At 50.9% G+C, this 12,635-nt stretch overlaps 1 protein-coding gene across 1 annotated transcript; it reads right to left on the bottom strand.

Moving 5' to 3' along the window:
- Positions 1-1,128: 1,128 nt before the first annotated feature.
- On the bottom strand, positions 1,129-7,766 carry Itpripl2 (ITPRIP like 2). Its single transcript, XM_057779372.1, has one exon. It carries the CDS (start codon positions 7,119-7,121, stop codon positions 5,514-5,516), a length of 1,608 nt encoding a protein of 535 aa, XP_057635355.1. The 5' UTR covers positions 7,122-7,766; the 3' UTR covers positions 1,129-5,513.
- Between the last annotated feature and the right edge of the window lie 4,869 nt (positions 7,767-12,635).

Raw genomic sequence — 12,635 nt, 5'->3', positions numbered from 1 at the left:
GACCATAGAGGAAAGAGGCCAGGTTGCGAAGAGCAGGCATTGGGACCCCCGACCCCTCCCTCTCATTCCTGGTGAGTAAGGAGTGATCAGTTTTCCTCTGCCACACAGTTCCCTCACTGGTGGCGCTTGATGTCTTAGTCTTCTGAAGGTAGCTCAACCTCTTTGGCTTGGCTAATTCCTATCTGTCTTTAGATCTCTCCTTAGAAGCCACCTCCTCCAAGTAGCCCTCCTGGAAATCCCTATGCCTATGCCCGAGGAGGCATCCCTCTTGTGAGTTTCATTGCCCTCCCCACTCAGTACCCTAGTCTCCGACAGCTCGTCTATAATCCTGGAAGAGGCGGGGTGTGTCTTGGCCAGCTCTGTGCTGTCTTCAATGCCCTGGGACATGACTACTCTCATTGAAGACTCATCGCAATGTGCTCATCAGCTGTCCCCGAGGCTGAACACACAACACAGCTAATGCTTAGTCGGTGGCAGCTGCAGCTTTCCTTGAGGCCTCACTGGCTGAGATGTCGACCACCCAACATGGTCTCCAAGATGCCATCTCGGGTTAAGAATGGCTGATTTCCAATGTTAGCAGTTAAGCATGTCAAGACCGCCTCGGGGTCCAGGCAGTTTCTGGGCAAAATGTTTGAACTATGAATTAGCCACAGGCCAATACTTGAATGGTGTTCGAGGGGGGGATGGTTGGCAGAGAGGAGGGGCAGGACAGAGAGTTTTAGGCAGGAAAAGAACAGAAGACAGAATTTCAGGCTGCACCCCTGTAGGGCATCTCACACCCACCTGGGCAAACAGTTCTCTCCAGTAAGATCAAGAGACAGAGTTCCAGAAAAGTCTATGAGATGAGCTGGAGAGATGGCTCAGCCGATAAGGTGATTGCCGCCCAAGCAACAAGAGGACCTGAGTTTATAACACCCAGAACCTCTTCTCTCTCTGTCTCTCTCTCTCTTGTTCACACACACACACACACACACACGGATTGGGGGGAGGGAAGGGAGGGAGCAACTGAAGTAAAGCAACTGAAGTTTGTGCAAAGTTCAAGCTGGTGCAGGCACAGGCACCAGCACCCTCCCCCTAGGGTCCCCAAAGCCCACACACACAGTCCAGAGGTTTCCACAAATTCCTTTATTGATACAGCAAAACGAGAAAGAACAAGGTCCCCTAGTGACCCACAGGATCAAAAAGTGCAAATGCACTCTAACTTCAGATGAAGATGGGAGTGACAGGCTTTGACCACTGGGGCCATGGACACTGCGTGATTAAGACGTCCTTAACCACACTGTTGTGATAGCAGTCAACCAGGTCTGATTAACTCTTTGGTCTCTTTTATTGGAACAAACTTGGGCTGTAACGGAGACTCTCAAAGTGTATCCCAATGTGCGGTTTGGGGTCAGAAGGCACGTTAGTTAAAAAGCTGCCCGAACTGGAATGCTTCAAGTCAAGCGACTAAGACAAGGAAACTTTTTCCCCCCCAAAAGGTGCTAAAATAGTCCTAAATATCCAATACTGCCAGAGCCAGATTTCATACCAGTTAGCTGCAGGTCTTCACCAATTCTCTCTGTCTACATGATCCGGAATTTGCTACCCTCTCTCGACTTCCGCTAGCATTATCCCCACCCCCAACCGTGTGCCGTAAAAAATAAGGAGATATGTTACGGACATGAAATTAAAGACGAAGAAGCTAACGCACCACACAGGGGTAACACTGAGCCAGTTGCCGTCCTGAGGGACGTCAGAAATGTGGACAAGCTTCATTCTCTCCACGTGGGAGGAACTTTTGTGTAGGCCGGGAAAAACCTCGTCGTCAAGGTCAAAGCCAGGAAGCCCAGTTCTGTGGAAACCACAACTTCCTCCTCCAGGAGGTGACAAAAGACGCCTGGGAAGCAAGCTCAGCTGGTGGCAGTTTTGGAGACAGACACTGAGTCAGAAAGAGACGGAAAGGCTGAGAGTGAAGCCCGCAGGATTCTTGGAGAGGGCGATAGTACAAAGCCATGGAATTTGGCCCAAAGATGGAACACGGGCTGTTTGGCTGTTGTTTTGCTGGTGTTTAATGCCTTCAACCAACATTGTGAAGTCCCGGGCTAGGTTACAACCAAAGAAATTAATTTTTGAAAGGAACCAAATACAAAGAAAGAATATATTCCGCAATTCCGCCTCATTACTCATCCGCAAACTCCAGCCAGGGAGAGAAGCTGACCCCGAATCACCAGCAAAGAAAATCCAGAAATAGCCCCAAGTGTTTTAGTTGAAATTCTGACTGGAGAGTCAGGCTTGCATGGGAACCCTACCAGAAACTGGGGACAAATGTTATCTGTGGCTTTGTTAATTTTTTCTGTTGTTATTCCTATAATAAAGCTTAACTCTGAGAGATTAAAGCAGAAGCAAGCTAGCACACCCCCACGTGTATATAACCATCGTCTCCATAGCAAAGAATATAACTTTATATATACTCGGAGGAAAGGCTAACTGTGTAAGGCGAGGTGTCACAAACTGGTGGCCTCAGGTTCAATCAACTTTCTGCTCACTCGGTGGTTTTAGACATTTTAAATTATAGCTTAAATTAAAAACCAGTGAGCTTCAGTATTTTAATCTGAAATTAGCCCCACCTTTTCTTTGCCCTCTTTAAGGTGGGCACAGCCCCCGCCACCCTCCCCACCCTCATTTATTTTCCTGCCTTCCGGCTACTGAGTTTGTGACTCCTGGCTGGAAATAGCACATACCTAAAAACACACTTCTTCACCTAAAACACCCTCCCACCCTCGAGAGATCGTCGTCTGTCTCCCTCCTCCCATTTCTCCCCTTCCCATTCATCTTAAGTCCCCGTCCCCAATCCTCAGACAATATTTTCATCCACTCAAAACGTCCTCTCTTTCCATTCCAACTCCATTTTGCAAAACACATTCTCCCATCCCACGAACATTCCAGGAAGGCTCCGAGCCGGGCAGTGGGAGTCATTGAAGAGTCTGACTGTAAAAGGGCTGAGTCATCTTCCTCAAAACATCTTTGGGCACTGGCTAAACGACTCTTTAGTTTTTGGTAGCGCCATCTTCTAAGAGAATATTGGCATATGTGACTCTCCAGTACCAAATATACACCAAAAATGTGTACACATCAAACAGAGGCTGTGACGGTAGCTGTAACAAAAGGCAGAACTCAGCTGAACGCAGGGGCCTCGGGCAGCCACCGCAACGGCCGTATTATTGCATCTGTACACAGTACATGCTTCAGATCGCTAAATATTGATCAAAATTGATCGAAATCTCTTAAGTTTTGGTTGCCACATAACAAGAACAACTGTTCAGCATGGCATTTAAATAAAACATTAATATTTCTTTAATTCACAAGCACAATGCCCATTAATTTAATAATAATAATAATATAATAAAATTTAAAAGCTTTGAGGATGGATGAAATTTTGGTTAATTAACCAAAAAAAAAAAATAAAAATAACAGAAAAAACCCTACAAGAAAGATATTTATATTTATGACAATAACCAGTTTTATATTTTAAAATATTATCACAATTAAAAAAATCTAATAATTGGAAAATTGCCTCATTGTCCCCTATTCCAACTTAGTGACTACAGAGGAATCAACAGGCTGAGTATGGAAACATGTGTAGTATACACACAGACGAACACACATACCACACACACACATACACACACACACACACACATACTCACGCACACAATCTTCCCTTGGCATTGACTTTTTTAAGTAATTAAAATAAAACCCACTGTGCAGTTTATGTCCTTGCAAGAGGATGACGGAACACCCCCTACATTCAATGCCGTACCTTATGACCAAATATTGGCCTCAAAAAAGTAGGAATGACCTTGGGGTATCAAGAGGAATGGTCCCCAAAACAACTCACTGAGACAGCTGTTCCTCTTTCAGTTGCAAAGCACACAGAAGCCAACATAGCTCTACCAAGAAGTTCCTTACAATCTAGTTCCATTGATTGCCAACCGGGTGCCCTAAAGAAAGGGGGTTTGCAGAGTTCCCTCCAGATAGCTAAGACATTAAACAATGGCCTTATTCATGTGGCTATTTTCGTCCTCTAACCTTCACTTTAAAGAGTCTACTTAAAAAAGAAAATCCCTAAGTATATTGCTGAGGTGGCCGCACTTCCCACTAGGAGAGAGGAAGGTGGAACATTCTAAGCTTGAAGTTCGGAGCTGTCAGGAAGCCAGAAGTTAAGAGGCACAGGAGAATGGGCTCTTCCCAACTGCAAGATGCCCCCAGCCTGGGGAAGCTCACAGTCGAGAAGAGCAGAACATTATAAGGCCAGCTCCCTGACTTCTCCTTCAGCTCCTGTGGCCCACCTCTTCTGCCCACTGGTGAGAAATGGTAGGTCTCCAGACACACACTGCAAGCTACTATTACAGGTCATCCGCAGAAGCAAGAACTGGCCTCCAAGACTCTGCAAGGTTATCTGGGCAATCAAGAACCTTCCAACCACTACCCCAACACAAGGTATCACCAAAGCCGAGCCCTAACTAGGCAACATGCCAAGCATTTTCTCCTCACAGATCCTTAAATCTGAAACAAGCCTGCAGTGCCGCTTGCTCAGAAACTTTGAAACAAAGGCGGGTTGTGTCCGGCTGACAGCGAGCCTCAGGCAGGATCTGTTTCAAGACTCGCGCTTCACACTTTTGCCAGACCTGTCTTAATTAAGGATTTTTTCCCTCTGCATTCTGCCCGGCTCAAATGAACAGGTGCTGAGTGTCCAATCCCCACCTGTGACCTGGAGAGTGTTGAATGGTGGCTGGCTGCTTCTCAGAGCTTTGGTCTTCCAGATAACTGTGTGGAGCCTTCTTTGAACAGTCCCTGGTTCCAGTCACCACAGAAAAAGAGAATGGCTGGACATAGAGGGCTGCTTGCTCTGAAAGTCTCTAACCAGCTCCCGGCCAGGTCTTAGCAAGGTCACTTAATTTATGGCAATTCCATTAATCTTGCTCAACAAACTTATGATTGCACCATTAAAAATACACAAATGCTCATGGGAATGGCTAAATTATTACTCTGGAATGCTAACAGCTGGACTAGAATTTCAACTCTAGTTGTGGATAAGGATTTTCCCCCCTTTTAAAAACAAAACTAGGAGCCTTGGATGTGCAGCTCTGTTGTAAAGTAGCTGCCTAGCATATGCAAGACCCAGGAGTCCAACCCCGTAACTGAAGCAAACATACAACCCCCCTCCAAAAACATGGACATCTAGTTGAGAACCTAGCATCTAACAAGTAGGCATGTCAAACATGATTGCTTCAAATAATTTGGGGGCAGAGATATGTGAGCATCAGACCACCCAGGGCACTCTATTGGGCCTGCAGAAGATGCCACAGCTATCTTGGGTCATGGAGCCTAGGGCAGAACATTTATGCCCACCAAAGTCTTTGATATCCTCCAAATTCCCTAACCTTTTCTACAGCTCATCTCGAATTGAACTGCCACCCTCCCACCCATCCTGTGGGAAAGGGACATTTGGTCAGGTGGAGTGTAATCCGGGTTCATGGTTCATCTTCAGGGAATCCCTGGTTGCGTTGACTCCGGGGTAAGGGGCACCTGGCAAGGTAGCGGGGACCACCATAGGCCCGGAGAAGCTGGGGCAACCGTCGCCAGGTGGACAGCAACCGCGCTGCTGCGAGCTCCCGGGCATGCTGATCGAAGGGTGCCAGGAGATCAACTGGAGCGGCCTCGCGCAGGACCTTGGGCAGGGGGCCCACCTCGGCGGCCGCCCCACCTGGACCCAGGACACAGTGGAAGAGGTCTCGGCGTCGCAGCAGGCAGTCCCTAAGGAACTTCACCAGCTTCTCCAAGCACTCACTCAGGTGTGCCTCGTCCCAGCTGTGCGTTGGACCGCCCTCCTTCAGAAGCACCGCCAGCAGCACCGTTTTCAGCACGTAGGAAGACAGGATGCGTCCCCAGTGGGTAGCAGCCATAGGGTCCAGCCCGCGGGCACCCAGATCTCGAAGAGCTTTAAGCAGTTGCAGGCACTTGAGGTAGCAGGCACCTGGAGGAGCCCGTTCCTGAAGCCAGCCCAGCAGTTTCTGCTCCTGGCGTGCTGTATTCACACCCCACAGTGCCTCAGCGCGCAGGCCACCCGGCAGCTCTGACAGGGCTCCGCTGGGCGAGGGTGGTGGTGGCGGTGCCACAAGGAAGACGCCATCGCCCAGATGGACAGCGGGGATGAGGCGCACGGCCATGGAAAGGCGACAGCAGCCGTAGTCCGTGCGGCAAGGAAGGATGTGGAGGGTGGGAGGCTGCTCCAGACCACCTGGGGTCAGGCTAACTCTACAGCGACCCTCCAAGCTGTAGCGCACTGTGGCCAAGGAGCGCTGTAGGTGCGCCTGGAACCAGCGCAGCACCAGGGTGGCAGAGAGGTGGCGTCGGCCCTGCACATCCACACAGAACCCTTCAGCAAAGGGTTTGCAGTCGCGATGCCACTGTCCTGTCGAGGTCCCCGAAGGCGAGGGCGGTGCCTTGAGGGCACACACGAAGCAGCTGCGGAAGGCAGGAGCCAGCGTGGGCTCGGTCCCCAGGTTCCGCGGCTCCAGAGCCACCTGCGGCGGGAAGCGCAGTGGCACCAGCACGTCGAAGCTGTCTGGCCGGCGGATTTTATGCTGCTCGTAGGCGCTGCCCACCTGGATGAAATCTCCCCGAAAGGCCAAGGCCAGCGCTCCCCCGGTGATGGGGCCTGGAGACCCTCGGGCTCGGCCAGCCTGCACCAGTTCACCCACGATCCGACTCACGTGCGCCTTGCTATGACCTAACACATGCGGCGACAGGCGCACCTCGTGCTCATAGTAACTTTCCAGTAAGATGCTCAGGCCTGGCTCTTGCAAGGGTCTGGCTGAAAAGTTGGCGTGGCCACAAGGGCGGGAAGAGCCTGGCAAGAGGCGCTGGCGGATGGTGTGGCGACATCGTAGGAGGATGTAGCCGAGAAGAAGGAGGATGGCCACCTTGAGCAGCGGGAAGCCGCTGTCTACGCCGTCGGGGGGCTCGGTCCGGGCTCCCTCGGTGCTGCGCAGGGCATGGTAAAGGCACACCAGCGCCGTGCATAGCCCGGTCACCACCGGCCAGAAGACCTTCAGGTTGAGTGTGTACCGCACTGACATGCCGGGAGCCCGGGCGGCCCAGGGCGCGAGCCCGGGTGATGTCCCCTGTCCAGCATGCGCGCAGCGCCCTGGCGGCCCCGCGGCCCCCGTGTCCTTGGCCTTGGAGGCGGTTCCCGGCTCGCAGCGCCGGGACCAGCAGCCCCACTGCTCTGCCTCCACTCCCAGCTCAAGTTCCCCTTCCAGGCGCCGCCCGTGCTGCACACTCCGGTCCCTGGCCGCGCCCTGTCCCTGTCCGGCTCAGTCCCTGTCGCGCTGCCCTTGACCAGCTTCTGCTCCGGACTCCTATCCTACCCTGAGCGGCCCTCCTGGCTCGGCAGCCGCTGCACACCGGGGCGATCGGCCGGGTTACTTGGGCCCCAGGATTTTCTTCGTTCGGAGGGGAAGGCCGCGCCGGGCAGCAGGGAGGAAATGCCTGAGTCTGGAGCCTCGCGGGGAGGGCGGCCCCCTCCCGGCCTCCGCCTGGATCGACGCCGGGTGGCCAGAGGGACTTCGGGACGTGCGGGAGGCTGCCCTCCCAAGGGCTACTCCCGGGCCCCCTCTTGGAAGGCAGAACAGAGAAGGCCTGGTTCCGGGGCGGTGGCTGCATCGGATCCCGTAGTTACTGGGAAGTTGCAGGAGGAAGGCTTGCAGCCCCACCGGCCTGGCCCTCCCTTCGCCGGCCCCACCCCCTGCGCGTCCCGCTGGCGGCGTGGCAGGCCCGGGGCGGAAGTGGCCCCTTGCATTCTGAGGCTGTGCTTTCGTGCAAACCAACATTCGCTGAGCACCTACTATGCACTAGGCGGGAGCCTAAAAACTGGGAATGCAGCTGACAGTGTGAGCGAGGCTTTTCTGCCAGCCTTTCAAGCTTACAACTCTGTAAAAAGGGACTATGAACAGTAAGGTTGATGGCCACCTCTGACCCCTGTGCTGGGTCCATGAGTTCAAGGCCGCCCTGGGCTACACTTAGGCAGACCCTGTCCCCAAAACAAAACACCACAGGCAGATGTTCTGAAAGGAAGCTGGCAGAAGGAGCACAGGGTGATACTTCAGGGCTCATCCCTGCCTTAACCATGCAGTAGCTGGGGAAGGGGGTGGCTGAGGGGATGGCGTTGGGCCTGAGACCTGGGAGAGCTGAAACAAGAAGATAATGATAGTTTTTACAGGGCTGGAGTGAGGCTTGATCCCCAGCCTCACCACCTGAGTTTAATTTTGGAACCTACATAGAGGAGGTAGAGAGAGCACCCCTCTCTCTCTCTCTCTCTCTCTCTCTCTCTCTCTCTCTCTCTCTCTCTCTTTCTCTCTCTCTCTGGAAGGGGAAGGACTTATGTCTGCGCTTAGTCACACTGAACACATTTGCTCTGCACTTTAATGCTAATACATACTGATTAGACATTAGCACTAATATCTATTGCTAATGAATCACCTAGTGCCTTCTCTGCTTTTCCTATAGGGAAACTAGGGCCCTGGCAGGTTCCAAAGATTGCCCGAGGTCACGCCCTTTGCGGAGCTGTGCCTTGAACTCAGGTGCTTACATCTGGAAGAGCCAGAGGGCAGGATGCCCAGGGAAGAAGCTCATGGGTCCCTTTTTGTCCTCTGGACTTTTTTTTTTTTTTCTGAGTCTGAGTCCTTCCAGAACTCTGTTGGGACCTAGAAAGTCTGTGCTTTTTCATAACGTGGCTACTCCCAGAAGCAATCTGAATTTATTTGAATAGTCATCTGTGTTTGTTCACACTTAAACACACCTTGCTGCTTTGTAAGGAGAGCAAGGGTGAATGCGTTAAAGCATAAGAGAGCCCAGCCAGGACAAAGGGTCCTCCTAGCATTAGTGTAGTAGGTGCGGCGGGCTGCATCCCGCCACCAGGCTAGCTTTACACCCGAAATAATTACACAGAAACTGTATTCTTTTAAACACTGCTTGGCCCATTAGTTTCAGCCTCTTATTGGCTAACTCTCACATCTTGATTAACCCATTTCCATTTATCTGTGTATCACCACGAGGTGGTGGGTTACCGGGAAGATTCTTAACCTGCGTCCATCTCAGAGAGGAGAGCTATGGTGTCTGCCTCACTTCCCTTCTTTCCAGCATTCTGTTCTGTCTACTCCGCCTATCTAAGCTGCTGTCCTATCAAAGGCCAAGGCAGTTTCTTTATTAACCAATAAAAAATAACACATAGACAGATGACCCACCTATATCACATTAGACTAGGAGAGTTTGATTGAACCAGTTAGTGCTAAGCAGAAGTGTGTGTGTGTGTGTGTGTGTGTGTGTATGAGCGTGCATCTGTTCATTCACATGCATATACAAAGGCTATAAATCAACCTTGGCTGCTATTCCTTGAGTCCACCTTGGTCTTTGAGACAGGGTCTCTCACTGGGGCCTGAGGTTGCTGATTCAGCTAGCCAGTGAGCTCCAGAGATCAGATTGTTTCCACCTGCCAGGTGCTGGGACTACAAAAGAGTGCTATCATGGTCAGCGTCCCCGCAGTGGTTCTGGGGGTGGAACTAGGGTCTTCACCTTTGTAAGGCAAGTGTTTTATTGACTTAGTCATCTCCCCAGCCTCCAGACATGTTTTGGATCCCATCTGGGCTGGTACCGGAGTCCCAGAGGATTCCTAGTAGCTGTTGGTCTTCAGTCCATGTTGGCATTCCAAAGAAGTAGGCTCTGCCATCAGTGGGGCAGTGCTCCGCAGCAGAAACCAAGCAGGGATGCCCTTGCCATCAAGAGTGAAGACAAGTAGGCAAAAAGCAAAAGCTTTCCTCTTCCCTGATCTTTTATTTGGGATGACACCAGAATCTGAGGCCCGGATTTAGGGTGGATAGTCCCACTTCAAATGATCAGTGAAGAAAATCCAAGTGGCCAGCGGCTTGGGTTTCAGTTGGTGCCGGATGTAGGCAAGATGACAACCAAGATTTGCCATCACACACCCACCCCTTGACAACCTGCTCCTCAGTCACATCCTTATGGCATGCATAATTCCCAAATGAAAACAATAACCAGGTCATAATTTTGCCAAACATGACGTAACTAGCCACATACAATTGCTAATGCAGTATATATTTTGGAATAGGTGGCAATGTCCCTTGAGGAATGCTTAGTCTTTTAGCGTCTCATGACCTAAACATAATAATCACTGATATTATCTCATCCTATATTATATGACAGAGAAATAAAAGAAAGTGAATGCTTAATGTATTTGTTCATATGCACAGACGTTCTTAACAAAGGTACAACAGAAACACGTCAATTATGATCCTCCTGTCTGCAGCTGGTCTCGTGGTCTCGGCTGGTATTTATAACTACCTCTCTCTGCTACCCGTTCTATGTTTCCTCTACCCTCAGCAAGTACCACCTCGGCAGATCTTGGCTCTTTTCCTGAAGGAATGACCCATACCTTCATTCCTAGGGAATGGTACCATATCTGGGGCTCAGTGCTGGTCTCTGTTGTTGGCAGATGGGGAACTCAGCAGCAGCTGTAGCGGGGTCAGTTTTGGTGAGTGGAAGTTGCAGAGAGCTCATACCTAACCTGCCTCTCTACCGTCACAGCGACTTTGTCCATGGGCCTCTTGGGTAATGACAGGCATGAAAAGAGGCTGACTGGACAGAATAAATATTAGATAAGAGGTTATAGACTAGCTAACATGTTGAGAGGGACAGAAATACAGCTAGGCACCTTTTAAGAAAAAACACACTGTATTGTCAGTGCAGTGAACCAAGCATGGTGAACCCGCTTCAGATTCAGCTGACCCTAGGTCCCATAATTCCACATGTATCTGCTTCCCTCTGCTTCTTAACTCTGATTTCTCCTAAACGGGCTGTGCTTTGACAGGTCACCTCTATGAGCCATGGCCTAGCCTCACGTTTCTTCTGGGTTCAGAGGGAAAGAGAATCTTGCTTTCCGAGCAGTTGTAACCAATGCTATCCTTGGGATAGTGTCAGGCCACGTGTGAGGAGTGACCAGGTAAGAAAAGGCACTGATTGCCTTCCCTGGGCCTGTGCTCCCACCTCCAGAGTCTACGTGAAAGCCTAGCCTCCAAGATGACTGAATTTGAAGAAAGGCCTTTGGGGAGTTCACTAAGGTTAAATGAGGTAAAGACAGGGCCCCCATCTGATAGGATCTGTGGCCTTGTGAGGAGACATGGATGCCTGGCTGTGCACATTCACCAAGGAAAGATCATGAGGACCCAGGCAGAGGTGTCCATTTTCAAGCCGGGGAAGCAGCCCCCCTCAGAAGCCGAAGCCTGGCAGAACTCATCTTTCACCTCCCAGCCTCCAGACTCAGGCGCAGCAGATAAAGTCCCATTGTTAAACTCACTCCACCTGTGGCATTTGCAGTCAGTCCAAGCTGACTAACACACTGGGTACCCAGCCCTGGGAACAGGACGCAGGGTCACTGTGGCAGGGGTGTTCCCCCAGAGAAAGTCACAGTGCTGAAGGAAGAGAGTGAGGCAGAGCAGAGGCTGCCCTGTTTATGTCTTAACCTTGCTTGGCTCTGCTCACTGCATCTCTAGGGGAGGGAGGGTTGAGTCACCTACTGGGTGGTTAATTCCCCCCCACCAGATACGGTGGCACGCCATCTCCTACCACCCAAATAATGGCAACCCTGTAGAACAAAGCTCGACAAACACTTCTGTGAGGACCCACCCTGTGGGTAGTTTCAGACCGTGAGCCTGACCTCCACGACGTCTGCTCAGCAGCCCCAGAGAAGCTCTGTTCACTTCCTGGGGCCCCCAGAACAAAGCTGTACAAAAGAGTGGCTTAAACATGAAACTGCCAGGCCTGGGGGCACCTGCCTGTAATCCTGATACTCGGAAAGTTGAGATAGGAGGATCATAGGCTTACGGCCAGCCTGGGCTACATAGTGAACTCCTGTCTCAAAATAGCAAAAAGACAAAATTTCTTCATAGTTCTAGAGGCTTCTATAGCAAAACTACTAAAGACCCAGACTCAAGCCTGTCCTAGCTTCTCCTGGAAGTCCTTAGCATTCCTTAGCCTGCGCTCATAGCATTGCAACCTCCACCATCTCTTCCCTGTAGGTTTGCTGGCATCTCGGTCTCCAAATCTCTCTCTCTTGATTTTGAAATGTCAGTTGTAAGCTGGGCGTGGTGGCTCACATCCTTGTAATTTCAGCAGTTGGGAAGCTAAGGCAAGAGGATTCTATGAGTTTGAAACCAGACTGGTCTACATAGTAAATACTAGACCAGCCTGAGCTGGAGTGAGACCTCATCTCAAAAAACAAAAAACAACAAAATCAGTCACTCCAGATGTGGGGGCGCAACCCTGTCATCCCAGCTGGTCTGGGTGACGGAAGCAAGAGGATCCCAAGTCCAAGGCCTACAGTGGGTTCAAGGCCAGCACGGACAGTTTAGGGAAAACTTGCGTCAGAACTTTAAAAACTGCAGAATGGGCTTGGAATGTGGGTAACTCAGCGCTAGAGCACTCGCCTAGTATGTGTGAGGGCCAAGGTTCAACAACCAGGACCATGAGTGAAGGGGAAAGATGTCAATCGGTTTTAAGGCCCACCCTAGTCTAGTATG

This window comes from Chionomys nivalis, chromosome 8 (assembly GCF_950005125.1).
Source record: "Chionomys nivalis chromosome 8, mChiNiv1.1, whole genome shotgun sequence".
NCBI lineage: Eukaryota > Metazoa > Chordata > Mammalia > Rodentia > Cricetidae > Chionomys > Chionomys nivalis.
Note: the sequence above shows the minus strand (reverse complement) of the source record. Positions and strands in the feature narration are given on the sequence as shown.

Bases quoted from the DNA above. Each gene is read 5' to 3' on its own strand.
- Itpripl2 (XM_057779372.1), bottom strand. From the start codon at position 7,121: ATGTCAGTGCGGTACACACTCAACCTGAAGGTCTTCTGGCCGGTGGTG.